Source organism: Somniosus microcephalus, chromosome 26, assembly GCF_052327205.1.
Source record: "Somniosus microcephalus isolate GS21.2 chromosome 26, FLI_Smic_1.0, whole genome shotgun sequence".
NCBI classification, from domain to species: Eukaryota; Metazoa; Chordata; class Chondrichthyes; order Squaliformes; family Somniosidae; genus Somniosus; species Somniosus microcephalus.
This window is the reverse complement of record NC_141012.1, coordinates 51,795,591-51,822,784: the sequence shown is the minus strand read 5'-3', so window position 1 is coordinate 51,822,784 and position 27,194 is coordinate 51,795,591. Positions and strand designations below refer to the sequence as shown.

Genomic DNA, 27,194 nt, shown 5'->3' with positions numbered 1-27,194 from the left:
AAGGAGGCCATTTCGGCCCATCGTGTCTGTGCCGGCCGACAAAGAGCTATCCAGCCTAATCCCACTTCCCAGCTCTTGGTCCGTAGCCCTGCAGGTTAGAGCATCCCAAGTGCACATCCAAGTACTTTTTAAATGTGGTTAGGGTTCCTGCCTCTACCACCCTTACAGGCAGTGAGTTCCAGACCCCCACAACCCTCTGGGTGAAGAAATTTCCTCTCAAATCCCCTCTAAACCTCCTACCAATTACTTTGAATCTATGCCCCCTGGTTGTTGACCCCTCTGTTAAGGGAAATAGGTCGTCCTTATCCACTATATCTAGGCCCCTCATAATTTTATACACCTCAGTAACATCTCCCCTCAGCCTCCTCTGTTCCAAAGAAAACAAACCCAGCCAATCCAATCTTTCCTTGTAAATAAGATTCTCTACTCCTGGCAACATCCTCGTAAATCTCCTCTGCACCCTCTCGAGTGCAATCACATCCTTCCTGTAATGTGGTGACCAGAACTGCACGCAGTACTCTAGCTGCGGCCTAACTAGTGTTTTATACAATTCAAGCATAACCTCCCTTGTTGCTTTATATTGCCAGATTCAATGACAGAACGACACATCCTGAATGGCCTTAGCCACAGGTTGCCTTATCCAGGTGTGTGGGTTTTAAAGTGTGTCTCTGGGATAACTCAATTCAGAAGTACTCAGTAGGGAGTGCCCTTTGAGCTAGGATTGAGCTAGGATCTGATGCCCAGTGTTAAATTAAGAATCCAAACGGGTAACAAATTCCTGCAGCAGTGATCCACACCTAGTTGTGTTGCATGTTTTGTTTAAATACTGTTTGCGAAACGTACTAGTGGCAGAATATCAGGGTATCACGAACCTGCTGACAGTCTGTCCATTTTGGACATTTTTGATAGTCTGGGTAAATTAATTGGCTGGAAAATGGGATCTAACACCACTGGGGACAGAGGTAGCTCCTGATAAAATTGAATCGTTAAAGTCGAAGAGGGAAAACTTCGGTCGAGCCCCCAGCTGAATTTCGTGGATATACTTGCCATAGAGGGAGTGCAGCGAAGGTTCACCAGACTGATTCCTGGGATGGCAGGACTGTCTTATGAGGAGAGATTGGGTCGACTAGGCCTGTATTCACTAGAGTTTAGAAGAATGAGAGGGGATCTCATTGAAACGTATAAAATTCTGACAGGGCTAGACAGACTGGATGCAGGGAGGATGTTTCCCCTGGCTGGGGGGTCTATAACGAGGGGTCACAGTCTCAGGATACGGGGTAGGACATTTAGGACTGAGATGAGGAGAAATTCTTCACTCAGAGGGAGGTGAACCTGTGGAATTCTCTACCACAGAAGGCTGTGGAGGCCAAGTCACTGAATATATTTAAGAAGGAGATAGATAGACTTCTAGACACAAAAGGCATCAGGGAGTAAGAGGAGAGAGCGGGAATATGGTATTGAGATAGAGGATCAGCCATGATCATATTGAATGGCGGAGCAGGCTCGAAGGGCCGAATGGAGGCACAAAGCTACCCACTTTTTCCCCCTAATTATCATCCAGGTCCTCTGCTGCTTGTGGTGCTTTAGTTCAGAACTGCTTGGCTAACCCTTCACAACAGCAGAACATATAAAAGATGAATCTCGTTCAGAGTGCAAGTGAACTGGGTGTGTGATGGTCCTGCCCTCTGTTCTAAGTAACCACATCATGTGATGGGAATTCTCTTTAGTACATGTGGTTATTTTTGCTTCATACAAAAGTTGTTTTGAAGCTGCTAAAGAACAGGGAGTACTTTAAGGATGATCACAAGGACATTTTAAAGATATGACTGTATACGTAAATGATTGATTCAAGTTTCCAAAGGACTGTTAAATGAAATACATGAAGATCATTTAAGCCATCCTGAATTTATTTCTTCCTGATGTTTAAGTATCAGCTACTCTTCACTGCTGCATTTAATCACAATTTTCCAGTCCCTGTCTGATTTCCACTGGCGTTTAAACCTGATTATCTTTCCTGTTATCTATTAATTACAGCAACATTTGTTCAATGAGATTGGATTGGTTTACATCATTGACAACAATTCAGTGCTTTGATCGCGCCCATATATGGACATTGACGATTCCTTGGATAATTGCCAAATTAACTCCATTTGGCAGGGAACCTGCCACTGGGATTTGCATGCACAGCAAATTAAAATGGATAATTAAATTAATATTTAAAAACACATTCTTCCTCATTCGTTCAAATTCCAAAGAAGGTTAAGATTTGCCACAATCAAGGGACACTGTTCCTTTAAGAAATGTTCCCTGGCACGGTGATCTTTACATTCTGTTATATTGAAGGCCTCATTTTAATTTAAACCCTTCATTCTTTTTCTCCTCTATCGGCTATCTGAAAACAAAGGAAATATCAAACTGATAGGGTTTATGGCGTCCTGTGCTGTAAAGTCGTGTAGGATCAAGTCCCTATCGTAAACCTGTAAATGTAAATTGGAAGTTAATTGTGAGGTGGATGTGGTTAGAAACGATGTACAGGATTTAAGGCAATACATATGCAAGTTACTCCTGGCTTCACACGGTGCCCGTAGCAGCAGTGCTTCTCCAGAAGTGGTTCTGAAATTCTGTCTGGCTGCGGGTGGGAATCTGAGGCCTCACATTCAAATCAGGCCCTGCCGTTAAAGTCGACCGGACCTGTGGAAAACCTGGCCTCCCGGGTTTCCCGCCCACCTCGGAAGCCCCTCCCGCCCCCAATCCGCCTCCCTGGAGAAAATTTCTGGCCATTATTTCTTCACCCAGAGAGTGGTGAACCTGTGGAATTCTCTACCACACAAGGCAGTTGAGGCCAATTCATTAAATATATTCAAGAAGGAGTTAGATATATTTCTTAAGGCTAAAGGGATCAAGGGATATGGGGAGAAAGCAGGGACAGGGTACTGAATTTGGATGATCAGCCATGATCTCATTAAATGGCGGAACAGACTCGAGGGGCCGAATGGCCTACTCCTGCTCCTATCTTCTATGTTTCTGTTATGTTTGGTATTTTTTTTGAACAGACATTTTGAGATATTTGACTGCTGGTACACTGGTCTTGAAGGTAATTTTGCTGTAGTTTCTGTATTACATTAGCCCCAACAGTAGATCTGAGATTCTTCGACCGTTTCAGAACCAATCCCAAAGGTTTGCCCGTTCTTGCTGTTAGCAGTGATGTTGCGGTCCCCTGAGCTCACTACTGTCTGCTTTAGACGGCCGGGAAGTCATACTGGAGAGAGCTACTGCGTGTGAGGCGGGGTAAAAGCAGCATCATGGAACAGTAACTGGTACCATTGTTAGCTCTTAATGCTAATTGCTGACACAGGAAGGACATGAGCTTCTGACATACAGAGCTGCCATGGTTGCACAGACTGACGCATTGGGCCATGCTTACAGGCAAGCCAGTCCCAAAATTCAGGAATGACTGGAACCTGCCAAGTTTCAGCTCCAGATCAGGAGTTGCAGGAAACACCTGCTTGTTTGTCAATGTTGCTACACTCAGGATGTTAGGGAGATGGACACGAGAAAAACTGAGATGTCTGCTCATGTATATACTGTATCATTCTGGCTTTTCAAAGTTCATCAGTGGTGCTTATTTTCTTGCTTATGCTGTTGTTTTTTTTGAGAAGATACCTGTTTCAGTGCTACAGTGCAAAACAAACCCAGCTCTCCCGGCAGGTCAAATGCGGGTCTGTCTAACTACAGTCTGCACCTCATGTCGGTTCTGCAACAAGTCTGTCCAAGTTTTGCAAACATCTTTTTAGATTAACTGGGGATTTTAAATTGCTCACTATGCTCAGCCTCTTAAGTTGAGCCTGTGCTGCTTTACTGTCGACAATAATAACTGCTTCTTAACACCTAATTGTCTTAACCTGACTTTCCACCTTGCCAGGTGAGACATTTAGCTGTTCAGTGGCAGCGAGCTGAACCGCTGGCTCTTTGGGTTTAAGCACTGTCCTGGGAGATACACTGTTGTCATTTGAAATAGGAAATGTTATTGCTGATGGCTGCATTCACCTATAATTTTAAGTACAGACACTTTAAACATTTGGAACACTGAGGCTCAGCACAACATCAAGGTCTTCGATAAAAACAGAAAATGCTGGAGATTCTCAGCCTCTGTGGAGCTGCCTGACCTGCTGAGTATCGCCAGCATGTTCTGTTTTTATTTCAGATTTTCCAGCATCTGCAGTATTTTCTTTTTGTATCACGGTCTTAGAGATTGGACTGAGATTCTGCAAAACTGTCTGATTTGGGGGCTGAGATCAGTAAGGTTAGATAATTGACTTGCATTTCACACCTTCCAAAATCAGCTGTTAAACTGAACACCCAGCCTCTGCAGTGGCAGCTCATTAAGAGGTTTATTTACATTTAGGGGTTCTCCAGTTTGGGTTGTTGGAGATCATTGTTTGTTTGCTAATTTCCCATGTTTATATTGCTTGCTGAACTGCTGGCTTTTTATTTTAAGCACTATATTAGGAGATACACTGTTGTAATTTGAAATAGGAAATTGTAATGCTGATACTGCATTCACCATACTCTGACATTGGTATCGGTGCACCGGAGATTGGTATCGGTACACAGGAGATTGGTATCGTTGCACCGGAGATTGGTATCGGTGCACAGGAGATTGGTATCGGTGCACAGGAGATTGGTATCGGTACACAGGAGATTGGTATCGGTACACAGGAGATTGGTATCGGTGCACCGGAGATTGGTATCGGTACACAGGAGATTGGTATCGGTGCACCGGAGATTGGTATCAGTACACAGGAGATTGGTATCGGTACACAGGAGATTGGTATCGGTACACCGGAGATTGGTATCGGTGCACAGGAGATTGGTATCGGTGCACAGGAGATTGGTATCGGTGCACAGGAGATTGGTATCGGTGCACAGGAGATTGGTATCGGTGCACAGGAGATTGGTATCGGTGCACCGGAGATTGGTATCGGTACACAGGAGATTGGTATCGGTACACAGGAGATTGGTATCGGTACAGGAGATTGGTATCGGTGCACAGGAGATTGGTATCGGTACACAGGAGATTGGTATCGGTGCACAGGAGATTGGTATCGGTGCACAGGAGATTGGTATCGGTGCACCGGAGATTGGTATCGGTACACAGGAGATTGGTATCGGTACACAGGAGATTGGTATCGGTACACAGGAGATTGGTATCGGTACACAGGAGATTGGTATCGGTGCACAGGAGATTGGTATCGGTGCACAGGAGATTGGTATCGGTACACAGGGGATTGGTATCGGTGCACAGGAGATTGGTATCGGTACACAGGAGATTGGTATCGGTGCACAGGAGATTGGTATCGGTACACAGGAGATTGGTATCGGTACACAGGAGATTGGTATCGGTGCACCGGAGATTGGTATCGGTGCACCGGAGATTGGTATCGGTGCACAGGAGATTGGTATCGGTGCACAGGAGATTGGTATCGGTGCACAGGATATTGGTATCGGTACACAGGAGATTGGTATCGGTACACAGGAGATTGGTATCGGTACACAGGAGATTGGTATCGGTACACAGGAGATTGGTATCGGTACACTGGAGATTGGTATCGGTACACAGGAGATTGGTATCGGTACACAGGAGATTGGTATCGGTGCACAGGAGATTGGTATCGGTACACAGGAGATTGGTATCGGTACACTGGAGATTGGTATCGGTACACAGGAGATTGGTATCGGTACACAGGAGATTGGTATCGGTACACAGGAGATTGGTATCGGTGCACAGGAGATTGGTATCGGTACACAGGAGATTGGTATCGGTGCACAGGAGATTGGTATCGGTACACAGGAGATTGGTATCGGTACACAGGAGATTGGTATCGGTACACAGGAGATTGGTATCGGTACACAGGAGATTGGTATCGGTACACAGGAGATTGGTATCGGTACACTGGAGATTGGTATCGGTACACAGGAGATTGGTATCGGTGCACAGGAGATTGGTATCGGTGCACAGGAGATTGGTATCGGTACACAGGAGATTGGTATCGGTACACTGGAGATTGGTATCGGTACACAGGAGATTGGTATCGGTACACAGGAGATTGGTATCGGTACACAGGAGATTGGTATCGGTGCACAGGAGATTGGTATCGGTGCACAGGAGATTGGTATCGGTACACAGGAGATTGGTATCGGTGCACAGGAGATTGGTATCGGTGCACAGGAGATTGGTATCGGTACACAGGAGATTGGTATCGGTGCACAGGAGATTGGTATCGGTGCACAGGAGATTGGTATCGGTGCACAGGAGATTGGTATCGGTACACAGGAGATTGGTATCGGTACACAGGAGATTGGTATCGGTACACAGGAGATTGGTATCGGTACACAGGAGATTGGTATCGGTGCACCGGAGATTGGTATCGGTGCACCGGAGATTGGTATCGGTGCACCGGAGATTGGTATCGGTGCACAGGAGATTGGTATCGGTGCACAGGATATTGGTATCGGTGCACAGGATATTGGTATCGGTACACAGGAGATTGGTATCGGTACAGGAGATTGGTATCGGTACAGGAGATTGGTATCGGTACACAGGAGATTGGTATCGGTACACCGGAGATTGGTATCGGTACACCGGAGATTGGTATCGGTACACCGGAGATTGGTATCGGTACACAGGAGATTGGTATCGGTACACAGGAGATTGGTATCGGTACACCGGAGATTGGTATCGGTACACAGGAGATTGGTATCGGTACAGGAGATTGGTATCGGTACACCGGAGATTGGTATCGGTACACCGGAGATTGGTATCGGTACACAGGAGATTGGTATCGGTGCACAGGAGATTGGTATCGGTACACAGGAGATTGGTATCGGTACAGGAGATTGGTATCGGTGCACAGGAGATTAGTGTCGGTACACAGGAGATTGGTGTCGGTACAGGAGATTGGTATCGGCGCACAGGAGATTGGTATCGGCGCACAGGAGATTGGTATCGGCGCACAGGAGATTGGTATCGGCGCACAGGAGATTGGTATCGGCGCACAGGAGATTGGTATCGGCGCACAGGAGATTGGTATCGGCGCACAGGAGATTGGTATCGGCGCACAGGAGATTGGTATCGGCGCACAGGAGATTGGTATCGGCGCACAGGAGATTGGTATCGGCACACAGGAGATTGGTATCGGCACACAGGAGCTTGGTATCGGTACACAGGAGATTGGTATCGGTACACAGGAGATTGGTATCGGTGCACAGGAGATTGGTATCGGTACACAGGAGATTGGTATCGGTGCACGAGATTGGTATCGGTACACGAGATTGGTATCGGTACACGAGATTGGTATCGGTACACAGGAGATTGGTATCGGTACACAGGAGATTGGTATCGGTACACACGAGATTGGTATCGGTACACGAGATTGGTATCGGTACACAGGAGATTGGTATCGGTACACAGGAGATTGGTATCGGTACACAGGAGATTGGTATCGGTACACAGGAGATTGGTATCGGTACACAGGAGATTGGTATCGGTACACAGGGGATTGGTATCGGTACACAGGAGATTGGTATCGGTACACAGGGGATTGGTATCGGCGCACAGGAGATTGGTATCGGCACACAGGAGATTGGTATCGGCACACAGGAGATTGGTATCGGCGCACAGGAGATTGGTATCGGTACACAGGAGATTGGTGTCGGTACACGAGATTGGTGTCGGTACACAGGAGATTGGTATCGGTACACAGGAGATTGGTTTCGGTACACAGGAGATTGGTATCGGTACACAGGAGATTGGTATCGGTACACAGGAGATTGGTATCGGTGCACGAGATTGGTATCGGTGCACAGGAGATTGGTATCGGTACAGGAGATTGGTATCGGTACACAGGAGATTGGTATCGGTGCACGAGATTGGTATCGGTACACAGGAGATTGGTATCGGTGCACAGGAGATTGGTATCGGTACACAGGAGATTGGTATCGGTGCACGAGATTGGTATCGGTACACGAGATTGGTATCGGTGCACAGGAGATTGGTATCGGTACACAGGAGATTGGTATCGGTACACAGGAGATTGGTATCGGTACACAGGAGATTGGTATCGGTACACAGGAGATTGGTATCGGTACACAGGGGATTGGTATCGGTACACAGGAGATTGGTATCGGTGCACAGGAGATTGGTATCGGTGCACAGGAGATTGGTATCGGTGCACAGGAGATTGGTATCGGTGCACAGGAGATTGGTATCGGTGCACAGGAGATTGGTATCGGTACAGGAGATTGGTATCGGTACACAGGAGATCGGTATCGGTACACAGGAGATCGGTATCGGTACACAGGAGATCGGTATCGGTGCACTGGAGATTGGATCGGTGCACAGGAGATTGGTATCGGTGCACGAGATTGGTATCGGTACACGAGATTGGTATCGGTACACAGGAGATTGGTATCGGTACACAGGAGATTGGTATCGGTACACAGGAGATTGGTATCGGTACACAGGAGATTGGATCGGTACACAGGAGATTGGTATCGGTACACAGGAGATTCGTTCCAGTACAGTTGCAATGGGGAAAAGTCGGGACATGAACAAGTGCATAATTGGCGGAGATTAAATCTGCAGCAGTAGCCACATAGCTGGGGTGGTGGAACTTCAGGACTGTAGAGTTAGCTCATCTCACTGCAACATCGACAGCCAGCTGACAGTCACAGCCACAGGAACCCACCTGTGAACACACAGGTGCGCCCATACGCACAATGGTATTTGTGTTCTCAACAATCAGCAGGTGAGACTGGTGTTTTGAAAACTTCTGTGGGTTATATCAGCACCCGGTGAATGCTGTCGGTGGTTTGATATTCCTGTCGCCTGTAATACATGAAATTCCCTTCGCATCCAATGCTAGTTGTTGAGGTGTGGGCGTCATTCCATGGGACTTCCACTTAACTCGCTGTAATGCTATAAGGGACCTTGGGGCAAAAATTCAGTTGCTTTGCACCTCCCGTTAGCGCCCTAGAGGACGCTAATGGGGCGCAAAGCAACTTGCGCCCGGGCGCGGCGCCACCAACGCCTCCTGCGAAATTCAGCGGGAGGTTAGCGACAGCGGTAACTGTTAACGCCCCGTGGCGCTGCTCCACTGGCGATGACATCATCGCCGTGCGCAACGCCCCAGCCACGATCTTCGGTAGCGCGCCCTGACCTACCACCAGACGCTATGTCCGACGGGGTCAGGGGGGCCTGCCTGTGGCCGGGGCGGCTCTATTGAAAGGAGAGGTGCCGGGTGGACATTTTTGTCGCTGGCTGCCTGCCAGCACCTGCCTCCGCTGCCATCCCTGGCCTCCTGACCACCACCCCCCCCACCCCCCCGCAGAGTGCCGGCTGCACTCCATAAGTCCGGCACTTCTTGAGTGCCAGGCTCTTTTGCTGGCACTCCGATCCCTGGGGGCCCAGCTGTGCCCCGGGTCGTGCTGTGCAAGGCCCCTCCCCTTTAAGAAGAGGTGGAAGGCCTGCAATACGGCGGCACGTAGCGCCGCGATATTCCCTTGCAGCACCCCAAGAGGGAGACGGGACGCTTCCAGTAGCGCCCCGCTTCCCTCTTGGGGCGCTACCACTCAATTTTGGCCGTGGGGGCGCAAATTTTTCCAGGGCGCTAAAGGTAGCACCCCGGCGAAGTTGGCACCCCAAAGGGGGCGTGACTCAATTCCCCCCCCTTGTGTCTAGAACTTGTTGTAAAAGAGGGTAAGGTTTAAATTTGTTTAGACGAGAATTTAATTCAAAGAACACTATGCTCCTTTCTTCCTCATTCATTCAGCCTCCCATACTAAAACAATGCCCTCAACCCATAGAGAATCACTTAAAAAAGCCACCCCTTTAAGAAATTTGTGCCATTGTGCTGTCAGATAAACCTCTCCCTCTCACTTGTACAGAGGCTGGTGTTGAGACCAGAACATGTTTTGTTCGCATTCACTGGTATTTTAATGTAAAGTGATACGATTAAGTGTAAGCTAAGCAAACAGTCCCCGAGATGGGAATGAAGAGAACCAAACAGTGCAGAGGTCACAGGGATAAAGGAGGGGAGAAAACTCTGCGAGGAGTGCGGGAATCTGCTGAAACATCATAATTGATTAGAGCTGTGAAGAGAACCTTGGTGATGAGGATAGCTAAAAATGTTAAACACAACATTAAACCACCCTCCAGTAACATAACAGCAAAACTATTGGAGAGGAAATGTGGAATTCAGAAAGGTGGACGTAGTGGAGAAATGAATGAAGATAACACTAACTTACTGCCCAGCTTCTGGGGTACACCGGTCTCTGAGGGTTTTGAAGTTAGCATGATAGCGCTACCTAATCAGTTAGGAGGACTTGAGACTAATACCCCAGGCCAGATGGTACATACCCCTGGATGCTGAAGGAGACCAAAGAGGAATCTGCCGGGCACTGGACATTGTCATGGAGGAATCATTGTTGAGGTACTGCAAGTGCGGAGGCAAGCAAATATTTTTTAAAAAGTTACAAATTTGGCCAAGACATCTTGAAGCCTATTAGCCCAACTTCATTGGGAAATAATAGTGTATTGTAAGAGGTAGGGTGAGTAACAACTTAAAACAACTGGAATGCCTGAGAAACCTTGACTTCTTTGAGGATGTTATAGATAAAGTTAATTTGGACATTCAGAAAGCTTCCAACAAGGCTACACATGAAAGGCTTTTAACTGAACTAAAAGCCACAAGAATCCAGGGACTGGATAGGAATCTGGTTAAAAACCAGGAAGCCGAGTACTTGTACACTTGTATGAAACATTGGGAGGACCGGAACAGATGTACAGGGTGTGTGAGCAGTGATACCCAATGCTGCTGACAACTGCACCTCAAAATTCTTACACAAAGTAGAACCATAAAAGTTAATATAACACAAAACCGTGCACCATTTGAATTTGTGCATTTGCTCTAGCATTCTTGCTCCTTCCCAAATACACTTATTTATTTTTCTCTATGCAATCTCTGTTTTTACTATTTTCTTCTTTTTGTCCTGTTTTGCACGCTTGTCCCCAGTTTCAATCTCTCGCCATGATTTTAAGCACACTGAATTTATTTAATCTAATCCAGGTTGCCAGAGGATCAGCGACATATATTGCAGCGTTGTCATTGTCAGTGAATATTTGGTCATTAGTTTCTTTCCTGTTTTCCAGAACCATTAAGCTTCTTTATCTTGTATTCTTGATTGCACTGACTTTGAAAAAAGGATCAATTACTTGTGCCACCTACAAGGTTGCATTGTGCTAGTCGATGCCCAGGGATTACTGCAGTGAAAGAGTTGCTTTCTGTATATCTCGAACTGTTAACCTTGATCATGGAGAGTGTCCTCGATGATAGCCCAGCACACGGGAGATTCTTAAACTCATTTCCATTCACTGGAAAGTGCTTGTGTGGACTGTACATGAGGACAGGATTGGAGTTGGGTTGTGACACCCTCCACTGTTGCATTGCCTACTGATACTCACTATCTATGCTCAGACAGGAAGAATGAGTATTTGGAAGGGGCAATGGAGGCCTTGTACTCTTGGAGCTGGTATGGGCAACCTTCAGAACGTGTGTGTGTGTGTGTGTGTGTGTCAGAGACTACAGCACCATGTGGGCAGCTGGTGAGTTAGTAGAATCCTGCTTGAACAGTGATAGTGTTTCCTGTGTTATATTGTATTTGCGGGGAATGTGTTAAGGTGCTGAATTTAACAATGATAGTGTTTCCTGTGTTATATTGTATTTGTGGGGAATGTGTTAAGGTGCTGAATTTAACAGTGATAGTGTTTCCTGTGTTATATTGTATTTGCGGGGAATGTGTTAAGGTGCTGAATTTAACAGTGATAGTGTTTCCTGTGTTATATTGTATTTGTGGGGAATGTGTTAAGGTGCTGAATTTAACAGTGATAGTGTTTCCTGTGTTATATTGTATTTGTGGGGAATGTGTTAAGGTGCTGAATTTAACAGTGATAGTGTTTCCTGTGTTATATTGTATTTGTGGGGAATGTGTTAAGGTGCTGAATTTCCTCATTGGACTGAAAGCTCTTGCAACACTCACGTCTGCACCGGGACTTCCAGCTCAAGTTAAATTTTTACACATATGATCGTGGACCTTCCCTGATATTTGGCGAAGGTCTCAGCAATGCACAAGCTGTATTGGTCGTCTCTGTGGGCAGCTGTGAGCTCAGGTGGCCAGCGTGTGATTCCCTCCCCCTGTTTGTCATCACCAGTGCATTGTCCCTGGCAGTGTGAGGAGAAGCCCCCTGTTGAGGTGGATCTCCAGGCTGCTAGAGGTATGAGTGCCACCTTGTTTATATTACAGCACAACCACTGGAGTACACAATATAAACAGGCTCTCGATTGCTCCACCGTTCTGTGCTCACGGAAACGCCCCATGGAATTTATTTTCTCTGTCGCAGAATTTCTCTCTGCAGTTTTTTCATCTTGAGCATTGTGTGCAGTTTTGGTCACCTTATCTGAGGAAGGACGTTCTTGCCATGGAAGGAGTGCAGCGAAGATTCACCAGACTGATACCTGGGATGGCAGGAATGACGTATGAGGAGAGATTGGGTCGATTGGGCTTATACTCGCTGGAGTTTAGAAGTATGAGAGGGGATCTCATTGAAACTTATAAAATTCTAACAGGACTGGACAGACTAGATGCAGGAAGGATGTTCCCGATGGCGCAGGAGTCCAGAACCAGGGGTCACAGTCTAAGGATAAGGGGTAAGCCATTTAGGACTGAGATGAGGAGGAATTTCTTCACCCAGAGAGTGGTGAACCTGTGGAATTCTCTACCACAGAAGGCAGTTGAGGCCAATTCATTAAATATATTCAAGAAGGAGTTGGATATATTTCTTAAGGCTAAAGGGATCAAGGAATATGGGGAGAAGGCAGGGACAGGGTACTGAGTTTGGGTGATCAGCCATGATTGCATTGAATGGCGGAGCAGGCTCAAGGGGCCGAATGGCCTACTCCTACTCCTATCCTCTATGTTTCTATGTTACCCTTTGCTGACTCCCAGTTTTTCCCATTGTAATAATATTGGAGTGAATACTTAGGTGTCAGCCGTGGCTCAGTGGCAGCACTCTCACCTCTGAGTCAGAAGGTCGTGGGTTCAGTCCCACCCCGGAGACTTGTGTGCAAGATCTAGGCTGACACTCCCGTGCAGTACTGAGGGAACACTGCGCTGTCGGAGGAGCCTTCTCTTGGATGAGACATTACGCCGAGGCCCCATATGCCCCCTCAGGTGGATGTAAAAGATCCCACGGCATTATTTTGAAGAAGAGCAGGGGAGTTCTCCCCGGTGTCTTGGCCAATATTTATCCCTCAATCAACATCACCAAAACAGATTATCTGGTCATTTTCACATTGCTGTTTATGGGAGCTTGCTGTGCGCAAATTGGCTGCCGTGTTTCCTACATTACAACAGTGACTACACTTGAAAAAGTACTTCATTGGCTGTAAAGCGCTTTGGGATATCCTGAGGTACTACACAATAACTGCAAGCTCTTTCTTCCTTCTTACCTGTTTTTGGCTATCGATGTGATACCGACTAATATCTGTCTTCTAATCCCCAAGTGTCTCACACCTTGCACACTGCCAGATAGGCGAAATGTGCCCCCGCTTGGTCCTCCCTCCCCCGCTCGGTCCTCCCTCCCCCGCTCGGTCCGTCCGTCCCCCGCTCGGTCCTCCCGCCCCCGCTCGGTCCTCCCTCCCCCGCTCGGTCCTCCCTCCCCCGCTCGGTCCTCCCTCCCCCGCTCGGTCCTCCCGCCCCCGCTCGGTCCTCCCTCCCCCGCTCGGTCCTCCCTCACCCGCTCGGTCCGGTCTTCCCCCGCTCGGTCCTCCCGCCCCCGCTCGGTCCTCCCTCCCCCGCTCGGTCCTCCCTCCCCCGCTCGGTCTTCCCCCGCTCGGTCCTCCCGCCCCCGCTCGGTCCTCCCGCCCCCGCTCGGTCCTCCCTCCCCCGCTCGGTCCTCCCTCCCCCGCTCGGTCTTCCCCCGCTCGGTCCGCCCGTCCCCGCTCGGTCCTCCCGCCCCCGCTCGGTCCGTCCTCCCCCGCTCGGTCCGTCCTCCCCCGCTCGGTCCTCCCTCCCCCGCTCGGTCCTCCCGCCCCCCGCCCGGTCCTCCCGCCCCCGCCCGGTCCTCCCTCCCCCGCTCGGTCTTCCCCCGCTCGGTTCCGCCCGTCCCCGCTCGGTCCTCCCGCCCCCGCTCGGTCCTCCCGCCCCCGCTCGGTCCGTCCTCCCCCGCTCGGTCCTCCCTCCCCCGCTCGGTCCTCCCTCCCCCGCCCGGTCCTCCCGCCCCCGCCCGGTCCTCCCGCCCCCGCCCGGTCCTCCCGACCCCGCCCGGTCCTCCCGCCCCCGCCCGGTCCTCCCGCCCCCGCTCGGTCCTCCCGCCCTCGATCCGTCCTCCCGCCCCCGCTCGGTCCTCCCGCCCCCGCTCGGTCCTCCCGCCCCCGCTCGGTCCTCCCTCCCCCGCTCGGTCCTCCCTCCCCCGCTCGGTCCTCCCTCCCCCGCTCGGTCCTCCCTCCCCCGCTCGGTCCTCCCGCCCCCGCTCGGTCCTCCCGCCCCCGCTCGGTCCTCCCGCCCCCGCTCGGTCCTCCCGCCCCCGCTCGGTCCTCCCGCCCCCGCTCGGTCCTCCCGCCCCCGCACGGTCCTCCCGCCCCCGCTCGGTCCTCCCGCCCCCGCTCGGTCCTCCCGCCCCCGCTCGGTCCTCCCTCCCCCGCTCGGTCCTCCCGCCCCCGCTCGGTCCTCCCTCCCCCGCTCGGTCCCCCCGCCCCCGCTCGGTCCCCCCGCCCCCGCTCGGTCCCCCCGCCCCCGCTCTGTCCCCCCTCCCCCGCTCGGTCCCCCCTCCCCCGCTCGGTCCCCCCGCCCCCGCTCGGTCCCCCCGCCCCCGCTCGGTCCCCCCTCCCCCGCTCGGTCCTCCCTCCCCCGCTCGGTCCTCCCTCCCCCGCTCGGTCCTCCCTCCCCCGCTCGGTCCTCCCTCCCCCGCTCGGTCCTCCCGCCCCCGCTCAATCCTCCCGCCCCAGCTCAGTCCTCCCGCTCGGTCCTCCCTCCCCCGCTCGGTCCTCCCGCCCCCGCTCGGTCCTCCCTCCCCCGCTCGGTCCTCCCGCCCCCGCTCGGTCCTCCATCCCCCGCTCGGTCCTCCCGCCCCCGCTCGGTCCCCCCGCCCCCGCTCGGTCCTCCCTCCCCCGCTCGGTCCTCCCTCCCCCGCTCGGTCCTCCCGCCCCCACTCAATCCTCCCGCCCCCGCTCAGTCCACCCGCACTCTTGCCTGCCTGAATCCGTGAAAATGGCCCAGGTGCATTGCACAGCCAGTGGAATACTAGTCTCTGTGCACTGAACACTCACTATGCGTTTATACTACTGTTCACAGTGGAGAAGACTTCACGGGTAAGACTGCGCCTAACAGATCAGTTCAGGGTTGCAGATGGTAGATGTTTGCAGGAAATGAATTTTTTCCTTAGAAATCTACCTAAGGCTAATATGAAGGATCTCACATGGGAGAGGAACGTGAGGATTGATATTGGAAACGCTGCTGCAGTGCACACCCTGTTGTCAGTCTGATATTCTGAGAACAAAATACTCCACCTGCAAATTAATCTTCTTCATGATGCGTGACACTTCTCCATGCCGTGTAGTCTTGCCCCTCTCTTTGTATTCCTCCTCTCACCCTTTCTGCGGGGGGGCTTGTGTGGTTTTCTGTTTTGGAGAAATGCTGTGGGTATTGGGGTCCCTCCCCCCGACGGCGTGAGTGTTTGTGGCTGTAACCAGTGTGTGTCAGGCTGTTGGACGACGGGTGCTGCTGAAGAGTTTATTAAAACATCAACAAAAAACATTTCAACATGGAATTGCTCAATTCCTGTCAGAAATGCATGAAATCTTGTCCTGCCCTTGGTGACCTCGGCCTGGGCTGTGGGGTTTTGGTTTTGCCACGATGCTGACATTTGTGCTTCTGGAGTGATTGTGCGGCCAGGCCTCGCTTGGGGCCCCCCCCCCGGTATCCTGCCACCCACCCCTCCTCCCCACACACACAGACACCCACACATCCTCCTTGGTCCAACCCAACCCTGTTGCATTTCTTCCTCGTCATGTCTGGCCCTGCGCCTGCCGCACTAGGTTCTATCTCTGACCTTTTCCCGGTCCCGCAGGGCTGTTCTAAGTGTTTTGTACTGCATTTGTCCGAGTGCTCCCAGACAAAGCGGTGACTCATGAGTAACATCATGGATAGGAGTACTATATATAAAAAAACACTTCTTTTCATTGCATTTCAGATGTCACAAATGCAAATTTCTGTCATACTTTTAAAAAAAAGTATAAAGAAGCAAAGCCAGGCTCTGTAGCTGCAAAAGCAATTAACCATTAAATGATAGCAAAATACTGCGGATGCTGGAAATCCGAAATAACAACAGAAAATGCAGGAAAAAACTCAGCAGGCCAGGCAACATCCGTGGAGAGAAAATAGAGTCAACGTTTCGGGTCAAAACCCTTTGTCTGATTTTTATGTTTTTAATTTGAAAGCTTATTGTTTGGAGTCTGGAATCTTGAATTTTCCACTTGTGATACTATCAAAGCTTTTAGGGCCTTTGCATTCTGCAGCTAGCGCATTGTGTGAGCAAATCACTAATGTCTAGTGCAATGAATCAAATACGCTAACATTACAATGAAGCGCTCTTCACTGGTCGATTGGTCTTCAGATAATTATTTTGTGGTCTAACTCATGGATAAGTGGAATTTTCACAGCATCTGAAAAGAGGATTGATCAATAAAGAATGGGAAATGGCCTTCTGCTCCTCACTTAAACCCTGCTCTTTCCAGATTATCTCGTGAACCCATTTGATTTATCCTCTTCAGTGGCCTTCCCTGGTGAATTACTACACAACTCGATCACCCCTTGGGTGAAAGTGTTCTGCTTACTTTCCCTATTCCTCCTGACTTATTTCCCATCAGTTTACTTCCTCACACAGAATTGAACCTGGGACCTTATGGGCCTATTTAATTTGGGAACGCTAGCCTACAATAATTTCTCATTGTACAATCCAGCAAAACAGATCACATGATGAATATGCATAAGGATGGCCATTGAGCTCATCCTTGCTCATCGTAGCATCCAGCATTTAGTTCCAGTTGCAATGTATGAGATCTGTTTCAGTCTCGGTAAAGAAGGTCGGAAACCCAGCCGGAGGGGGCAAGACTTTCCCACGGCCCTGTTGGCAGGCTGCCTGAGGAGTGATGGTGTTGATGTGTGTGGGTGGGGTTGACCAAGGTGTAGGTGTGTGGAGAGGGGGGCAGTGGGAGGAGTCAGGGGAGAAATAAGGAACTTCAAGTTGCGACACAGAAGCAGCAATGCCACAGGGTATGTGCCGATTGCATGTGACTGAAAGTAGTGAGTGAAACCAGTTTGTCTGGTGATGTGTCGAGCACTCTGCAGCATTTTACAATGTGTGTGCAATATGATATTTCAGGGATTTTACTCAGCTTCAGCACTGGAGTATTTCTAACAGTTACGCTTACACTGCAATATAACTCCATTTTCTCTCCTGGCCCCAGCCCCAGCGAAGAAGAGGACGTGGCTGTGTTTTTGCCCAGGGATGTCTCGAGGGAAGGTTTGGCTTGGTGGGTGAAGGGAAAGGGGGAAACAGCAGAGGCAGCTAAACGGATGGTCGCATTGTTAGTGATAAAGAAGTCCATGAGCACCTTGCACCTGCTGTTGGAGGTGAGTGTGGCCGAGACTGGAGAGGGGTTTGAGGAGACGGTTAGAAGTGGAGGCAGGATGCTGGGAGTTATCTTTGCTCCCCAGGATGATCCTGGACTCGTGGGTAGTATGAGCAGCCGAGTGTTGGATGGACTGAAGTTTATGGAGGGTGAAGGATTGGAAGCCACCCAAGAGAGCATTGGAGTTCCCCCCACTACTTCCTTCCCTTTGGAGTCGGTAATCTTTGTAATGGAAAGGATATGGGGTCAGAGACTCGGCTCAGGGTCAAGCAGAATGTTTAACTGAGCAGGTTATTTAACTTAGGCAGTGAACACAACTCGAGAACACGATTCACAAGATGAGATTAGAATCGGAATATGGCCACAGAACAGAATCCCAGAGAAAAGAATTAACTCTGGGTCAGTTGATACCTTTAAAAGAATCTGGATCAGTAACTGTCGAGGAAGGGGTTTTGGAGATAATTGATTTGAATCACCTGGGAGTTCGGAAGAGAGCAGCACATTCTCGGTTGGGGAGCGGGAGTATCTGTAATTGAGGTAGTCATGCATGGAGTGTAGCAAAGCCCTTTTGTCCCAAACCTTCTCATGTTGGCTTGTTCAAGACAAAATTGTCCTGTTGAGTGTATCCCGACCGTTTTTATAAACAACCTAGACTCTGCTGTAGGGAGCAGCATTATAAAGTTTGCAGATGATACGAAACTTGGCAAAGTAGTAGATAGTGATGGGGATAGTTATAGGCTTCAGGGTGACATAGAGTAGAGAGAGAAAATGTATTCCCTCTGGCGAGTGGGTCAATAACCAGAGGTCATAGATTCAAAATCATTGGCAAACGATCAAGAGGGGAGATGAGGAGACATTTTTTTCACTCAGTTGTCGGACCTGGAACGCTCGGCCTGAGAAGGTGGAAGCCGATTCCTTCAATAATTGTAAAAGGGAGTTGGACGGTATTTGAGGATGAGGAACTCACAGGGTTACGGACATAAAGCGGGGATGTGGGACTGAGAACGACTGCTCGTTCAAAGAGCCGGCACAGGCACGACGGGCTGAATGGCCTCCCTCTGTGCTGTAAGTTTCTGTGATCTATGATCTACCATGTGACATTCCTTTTTGTTCATTTAATCTCCTGTGTGTTTTTATAACGTGGAACATGTAAAACTAGCCTTGGATCTTACCAGTGATCTAATACATGTCTGTTCCAACTAGCAGCAAGATGTTCTTGCTGGGAACATGAAGAAAAATCAATGCTGGTCTCAAACACCAACATGTTTTGTGCTTCTACCAAAGTATCTGCTGGTGTCTGTACACGATATTCTTTCTGAATGGCATTCACTCATTGTTATGCCAAATATCTTGCAGTAATATGTATCGTCACTCCATTGTTCTGTAGTTATTAATAGCACAAGCTCATCATGAGTAAGGTTTTTACATAAAAACCTGTTAAGAGCCAGAGTACTGTAATTACGAGTGCAGTTAGTGTGGGAAGAGAATGAATAGATTTTGCATGTATTCCACCTGCTGTACTCTATAACTAACACTGACCATGCACTTGTTGAAGGTGCGTTCTGTTAATTGCAGTGTGATTTAGTCTGGAGGTCAGGCTGTGTACAGGACTTCAGCAGAGCATCAACTGATCTGCCATCTGCAGGATGCAGTGCTGGCTGATGACAACTGATTAGTCCTTAAAAACTGTTACTTAAATGTCCACATTGCCATGTGCTCAATTAGAGGTCAAGTGCTTGTCCAATGTTACGAGCATTTTAATCAAGAGGTGTTTAAGGAGCATTGTCTGTAATTTTGAGTTGGTACAATGGATGTGTTGTCCAGTGCTGATTCTGGCTAGGACTTGAAGCACAGCTTTTAACTGATAGGCATTTTGTTACATCAATGCATTATTGAAAACTATTGCTGGTTTCCTGCAGTGAAGTTTGCTCATTGGGAACAGGGTTAAGTTCCCTGAACAGCACTCTGGTTAATCCCAGATACCCAGTTCAGTTTGCTCCTCTAAACGGTTCAAACTACAGGCTTTGAATTGGCACCATGTAGCCAAACAGGTTCCAGAATAAAGCGACAGTGACATGGACTCTGGATCCAGGTGATTCCTCCTCCTCCACCTGTCTCGCTGACTGGATGAATTCCTCTTTTTCTCGTGCACCCCCTGTTTAGTATCAGTTTGGCTCAGTGGTAGCAATCAGAAAGACGTGGTCTCGGGTCACACTTCAGAAACCTGAGTACATAATGTAGGCTGGCAATCCACTGCAGTACTGAGGGAGTCAGAAGTGCTGTATTTCAGATGAGATAGTAATCTGAGGTCATGTCTACCTGTTTAGGTTGGCATAAAAGTTGCAATGACACTATTGAGAGAAGAGCAGGGGAATTCCCCTGGTGTCCTGGTCAACATTTCTCGCTTAATCCATCAACACTGGTTATTTATCTTTGCTATTTTTGGGGCCTTGGTGTGTAAACCGGCTTCTCTAACTGCGCTTCCAAAGTTATTCAGTGGCTGTGAAGCGACTATGAGGCATCCTGAAGACCTGCAGGGTGCTATATAAATGCAAGAAGGAAGCCATTAGCCAGTTAGGTCTGTGCCGGTTCTTTGCATGAACATTCCAAAATGAATGTCTCTGCCCCTCTGTATCTGCCTCTGCTTCAAATACTTATCCACTTTTCCATTAAAAGATACAATGGCCCCTGCCTCAGTCATGCCCTATTATGAGTCATTGCATGCTTCAAAAAAAACCCTGCTTAATTTCTCCTAACCTCTCTTAATGACCATTTTAAATTGATGACCCGTCGCCACTGACTCCCCAACTAGAGGAACTATCCTTTCCCTATTCACTCTATTAAAATCCTTCATAATTTAAATCATCGCCGTTAAATCTCCACTTAGCCTTCTATGCTCCAGTGGAAACAGTCCCACTATCTCAAGTCTCTCCTCATAACTATAGCTTCCCATCCCTAGCATCATCCCGGTGAATCTACACTGTACGCTCTGACTTTAATGTCCTTTCTGCAATTAGGTGCTCCAAATTGCTCATGGCACTCTTAACTGTGTCCTAAACAATGGTTTTGTACAAGTTGATCATTACTTCTTTACACTTGTATTCTGCGCCTCGATTTATGAAACCCCAAACGGTATTCATTATTTCAGTTTTTGTCTACCTGCTCTCGTGATTTCAGGGAATTATGTATTTGAATCCTTGGGTCTCTCTGTTCATCCACATCCTGCTGTGTCATTCCATTGAGTGATTGCTCCCATTCCTGGTTTTACCTGCCAAAATGTATGACCTCAGACTTATCCATACTAAATTGTATCTGTCACCTCTGCCCATTCTGCTAACCTCTCTGTCTTCCAGTAATCTTTTCTAGTCCTCTTCATTATTTGCTAAACATCCTACTTTTGTCTCATCAGCAAATTTTGAGACTATGCTCCCTACGCTGTTGATAAATCCATTCATGGCTGTCCTTGTTTAACCCAGCGTTTCTAAATGCTCATTAATTTTATCTTGAGTTATGGATCCGAGAAGTTTGCCCACAACTGACATTAAACTAACTGCTCTGTAGTACCTGGTTTATCCTTCTCTCCCTTCTTGATCAAAGGTGTTATTTCTCCAGTCCCATGGCACAATTTACATATTAAAGGAGGATTGAAAGATTGGGGCCAGAGCTTCTGTTATCTCCTCTCAGACTTCATTCAACAGCCTAGGATGCAGCCATCAGGGCCCCAGTAACTCATCCACCTTGAGTTCTGATCCTTTTTTTTCAACCAATTCCTTTTTTACAGTTATCGCTAACAATTGTTCCATCTCCTCCTCCAATGCACCTGCCCCTCTCACAGACCCGACCCTTGGACACAGCTGTCAATTAGAATCACTGCTCCAGGATGCCCGTCACATAGGGTGTTTGGAATTGAGTTAATGGCTTGAAGTATGTCAAGTGTTTTAAATTACCTGTTCGATGGGACCCCGTCCAGATACAGTAACATCTCTTAGGCTGTGTCTGTAACCAGCCAAGGTGTAAAGCTAACCAAATTGAATGGAATGACATCTAAACAGGTCTCGGGCTATGCTCCTAAAGAATAACGCTTTTGCATCCCAGACTGTGGAACATGTTCCTGTAAATTGCAGAAACTGCCACCAATAACCATCATGAACTTGTGTGTACAGTGGCCAGCAATAAAGTGATACATAATCTACCACAGACAAAAGACTTGTCACATCCCCTGTGCCTTGCCACCACCCTTGCAGTTTTCAAAAGCTTCAAGCATTTTTGTTGGGCTCTGCCTTTGGTTCCCCATCCCTAGCCTCTCCGTCTCTCTGCCCATATCCTCTGCTCAACACTCTGGGCAGGCATTGTATCACTTTCTTTCTTGTTGTAAGTGCTCTAAGACATCTCCCACAATGTGCGGAGCATTATATAACTACACATTATTGTTGATGGAAAAATAAATACTACACCTTATTATGCCTGTCTCAAAGTGCATCACAGACTGGGGGAGAAATTGGGTGGAGCCGCGAACGGGGCGCCAAGCTCGCCTGGGCGCCGGAATTACCGCTGCGATCGGAGCAGCAGCGATCGCCGGAAATTCAGCTTGAGTGCCCCAAGAGGGACACGGGGCGAGGCTTGAGGCGCTCCGCGTCCCTGTTAGGACGCTGAAACTGAATATCGCAGCGCAACGTGCCACAGCGCCACATGCTGCGGCACGACGCACTGCGGTACTGCAGGCCTTCCTCCCCTTTTTAAGGGGGAGGGGCCTGCACCAGCGCGATGAGTGATCGCGAGTGCCGGCAAAAGAGCCCGGCACCGAGGAGAAGTGCCGGGCTCTCGGAAAACATCCGGCACTGCCTGGGGGGGGAGAACAGGAGGCCGGGGACGGAGGTGCTGGCAGGCGGCCGCCGAAAAAAATGGCCGCCCCGCACCTCCACCTGAATTTGCGCCACTGCTGCCACAGGTAGGCCCCGTGAACCGGGCGCGATTAGCGAGCGGCGCTACAGAGGCGGTCACTGCCAAATATCGCGATCGGGGCGGTAGCGGGGCGCTGCGCACACCGATGACGTCATCGGTGGCGGCGCAGCGCAACAGGCTAACGCCGCCATTAGCGCCCCAGCTAAATATCGCGGGAGGCGTGGCCAGTGGCGCTAAAGCCACTGAGTGCCCTCTTTGGGCGCTAACTGGTGGCGCAGCCCACCGAATTTCTCCCCCACTATCTTTAACATCTAAGAACATCCCAGTACCACACTGAAGTGCCAGCCTACATTCTGTGCTCAAGCCCATAGTCAGGCTTGAACCAACAACTTTCTGACTACCAACTGAGCCAACGCTACACTGCTATTGCACAGGTTCTGTCTGGAGCTGGGTGAAGCAGTAAGGATATGGGTCCAGTGTCTGTGGAATACTCTACTCCACCCTCACCCAGAGTCCTCACAGCTGAAGGGAGCCCAGAGCCACCTAGGAGCCCTGACACCCCACACTGATCCCTTAAGTTTCCAAAGGCACTTTGCTCTGATTAAACGGAGTGTTCACTGAGCTCACCACCTGACCTAAGCCTACACCAAGCATCTTTCCTTGATAAGAGTCTTGGGGGGGGGGGGGCGGGGGCGGGGGGGAATTCGGTGGCGCCACCTTTGAGGCGCTACTTTTAGCGCCCTGAAAAAGTTAGCATCCCCACGCCAGAAATTCACTGGCAGTGCCTCAAGAGGGAGGCGTGGCGCTCCTGGAAGCGCTCCCCCTCTTGGGGCGCTACCAGTGAATATCGCAGCGTAACACGTGGCGGCATGTTGCGCCGCGGTACTGCAGGCCTCCCTCCCCTTATTAAAGGGGCGGGGCTTAGCACAGCGCGACCCGGGGCCCAGCTGGGCCACCAGGGATCAGAGTGCCAGCACTTGAGGAGTGCCGGTCTGACGGAGTGCAGCTGGCACCCCGTGGGGGGGCTGCACAGGAGGCCGGGGACAGCAGAGAGGGCAGGTGCTGGCAGGCGGCCAGCAACAAAAATGGCCGCCCGGCACCTCCCCTTTAAATATTGCCGTCCCGGCCGCACGTACACCCCCCTGACCCTGTCAGACATAGCGTCCGGTGGTAAGTCAGGGGGCACTACCGAAGTTCGCGGCCGGGGCACGAGCGGGTCGCTGCGCACGGTGATGACATCATCGCCGGAGGTGCAGCACCACGGGGGCGCTACCGGTTACCACCGCCGCTAACCTCCCACTGAATTTCGCGGGAGGCGTTAGCGGCGCCACGCCTAGGCGCTAGTAGCTTTGCGCCCCGTTAGGGCGCTAACGGGAGGCTCAAAGCAACCAAATTTTGCCCTCTTGAACCCAGCATCTCTCTCACCTGTTGGACATTACCCTTGACCCCTCTGTTCTTGCAAACTGTCGCCCGATCTCCAACCTCCCTTTCCTCTCCAAAGTCCTTGAATGTGTTGTTGCCCAAATCTGTGCCCATCTTTCCCGCAACTCCATGTTTGAATCCCTCCAATCAGGTTTCTGCCCCTCCACCAAAACGGCTCTCATCAAAGTCACAAATGACATCCTTTGTGACTGTGACAAAGGTAAACTATCCCTCCTCGTCCTTCTTGACTTGTCTGCAGCCTTTGACACGGTTGGCCACTCAATCCTTCTCAAACGCCTCTCCACCGCCATCCAGCTGGGTGGGACTGCACTCGCCTGGTTCCATTCTTATCTATCTAATCATAGCCAGAGAATCACCTGCAAAGGCTTCTCTTCCCGCTCCCGCATCGTTACCTCTGGTGTTCCCCAAGGATCTATCATTGGCCCCACTCCCATTTCTCATCTACATGTTGACCTGTGGCGACATCATCCGAAAACAGCGTCTGTTTCCACATGTACACTGACGACACCCAGCTCTACCTCACTCCCACTTCTCTCAACCCCTCCACGGTCTCTAAATTGTCAGACTGCTTGTCCATCATCCAGTTCTGGGTGAGCAGTAATTTTCTCCAATTAAATATTGGGAAGACCGAAGCCATTGTTTTCGGTCCCCGCCACAAACTCCGTTCCCCAGTCACTGACTCCATCCCTCTCCCTAACATCTGTCTGAGGCTGAACCACACTGTTCGCAGCCTTGGCGTCATATTTGACCCTGAAATGAGCTTCCGACCACGTAACCGTGGAATAACTAAGACTGCCTATTTCCACCTCCATAACATCGCCCGTCTCCGCCCCTGCCTCAGCTCATCTGCTGCTGAAACCCTCATCCATGCCTTTGTTACCTCTAGATTTGACTATTCGAACACACTCCTGGCTGGCCTCCCACATTCCACCCTACGTAAACTTGAGGTCATCCAAAACTCGGCTGCCCGTGTCCTAACTTGCACCAAGTCCCGTTCACCCATCTCCCCTGTGCTCGCTGACCTACATTGGCTCGTGGTTAAGCAATGCCTCAATTTCAAAATTCTCATCCTTGTTTTCAAATCCCTCCATGGCCTCGCCCCTCCCTATCTCTGTAATCTCCTTCAGCTCCACAACCCCCCGAGATATCTGCGTTCCTCTAATTCTGCCCTCTTCAGCATCCCTGATTATAATCGCTCCACCACTGGTGGCCGTGCCTTCTGTTGCCTGGGCCCTAAACTCTGGAATTCCCTCCCTAAACCTCTCCGCCTCACTACCTCTCTCTCCTCCTTTAAGACGCTCCTTAAAACCTACCTCTGTGACCAAGCTTTTGGCCACCTGCCCTAATTTCTCCTTATGTGGCTCGGTGTCAAATTTTCTGTCCTATAATACTCCTGTGAAACGCCTTGGGACGTTTTTCCACGTTAAAGGCGCTATATAAATACAAGTTGTTGTTGTTGTTGGTAGGGATCTTGGATAGTTTCAGTGGGCATGTTGATTTAGGACTGAGGTGGCCTTTGCTTTGGGTTGAACATTAAGCAATGCCTCAATTATCACAAAACATTGTCTGAATCTTTGCTTCAGGTTTGCCCTGACCTGGAATTCAAGGATATATCACTTCCCGTACTAACACTAACCCTTTAAACAAAGGCAGCTGTATCCCTCTACAGATGCAGTCCACCTGGACCTTTGTGTAAGCTGTGGGTGGAGCGCTGGCTTCAGGCAGCAGCCCACCCACCTATATTAGTTTATATATGCCGGTCCTTCTGCCTACCTGCACCACACACCATTATTGTAGAACTAATCAGACTGCTTAAAGCTTGAGTTATCATCTTGCCAAGCAGCTTGTTGCTGGGCTCACATACCTTTCGTGTCCATCTTTATCAAAGCCAAGCTCCAATCCTGTGAGTGAAGTGTTGATCGCTCTTTGTATGACGAACTTACTGATATGAATCCTAAAATTACTCTGTATTGTCTGAACTGCTCTGGTATGTTTTTCGTTGAGTGTCTGATTTTTGTTTCCTCTGCTGCTGATTGCAGGTTGACGAGAGGCTCTCCACAGCTCGAGGAAGATGATTACGTCCCAGAATTGCTGCTGACACTGCCTCCTCGGGATCGTCTCGATTGGGAAGAGACAATCAGCGCTATGGTAATGCCTCCTTGCAGAGTGTTCTTGTGGACGAGTTGAGATTCTCTCTTTTCATTTGTTGCTATACATATTAAAACCACCATGTCCGATAATTCGAATGACACCTGGCACCCCTTGGAGAATTGCTGAACCCAGAGTAAGCAAAGTGATTTGTGCGCTTTCAAACCTCATTACATTGATGTGCAAAATCCGTAGCTCATCAGTGATGTCCTTGCAAGCCATGTACAGTTTAACTGGCATAACACATGCAAATCTGTGGCTGTATTGGGCTCTACCACCCCGATTATTAGTTTTCGCAGGAGGCAAAGCCAAATGTCATGGTTGTTAAAAAACAAGTGTGCACACACCTTCAAATTCATTATTCCTTGGCAAAAATCAGTGCTCAAACTGATTTACTGATACATAAGACTGATACCGTTGGACAGGACTGATGCTGTCAGCAGATACAGTATATAAAGAGAGTGAAATATGCTGCCAACACTCTCAAATTCTAATGAAGCGTTCCACCTGATACGTTAACCTGCCTTTTCTCTTGCTGACCCTGACTGACCCGTGTATTTACAGCATTTTCTGTTTCTTATTTCTGACATCTGTATTTTTAAAAAAATGCTGAACGCAGCAGGTCAGTCAGTATCTTAACGCGAAAAGACAGGGTGAAAATGGATGTCTTTGCAGCATTTTCTGTTTTTGCAGCCTGATTCTGCTGACTAACACATTACTGACACTGGATTGAGTTGTTTCCCCACTTTATGGCCATGGTGTTTTCAGTATCAAACCGGGTAAAATTGCACTGCTTGTTGAAATACATGTGCCCATTGTGAATGTCAGCTCCGTTGAAGTGGCACTGAAACTGTTCCTAGATCGTTAAAAGATTTTATTTTGAACCAAGCTGTCTCATGTTTGTGGAGAAGGTTTAGGGTACAGCATGGAGGTGAAACAGATTGAAGCCCGAGT

At 49.4% G+C, this 27,194-nt stretch overlaps 1 protein-coding gene across 2 annotated transcripts in view; it reads left to right on the top strand.

Annotated features, from left to right (window-relative positions):
- arhgap32b (Rho GTPase activating protein 32b) overlaps positions 1–27,194 on the top strand; it is a 646,854-nt gene that overhangs the window by 201,007 nt on the left and 418,653 nt on the right. For both annotated transcript variants that reach the window (XM_085968179.1, XM_085968180.1), the window contains exon 3: positions 26,132–26,240. In XM_085968179.1, the coding sequence (XP_085824305.1) occupies positions 26,132–26,240 (109 nt within the window). The remainder of the gene's footprint in view (positions 1–26,131; positions 26,241–27,194) is intronic.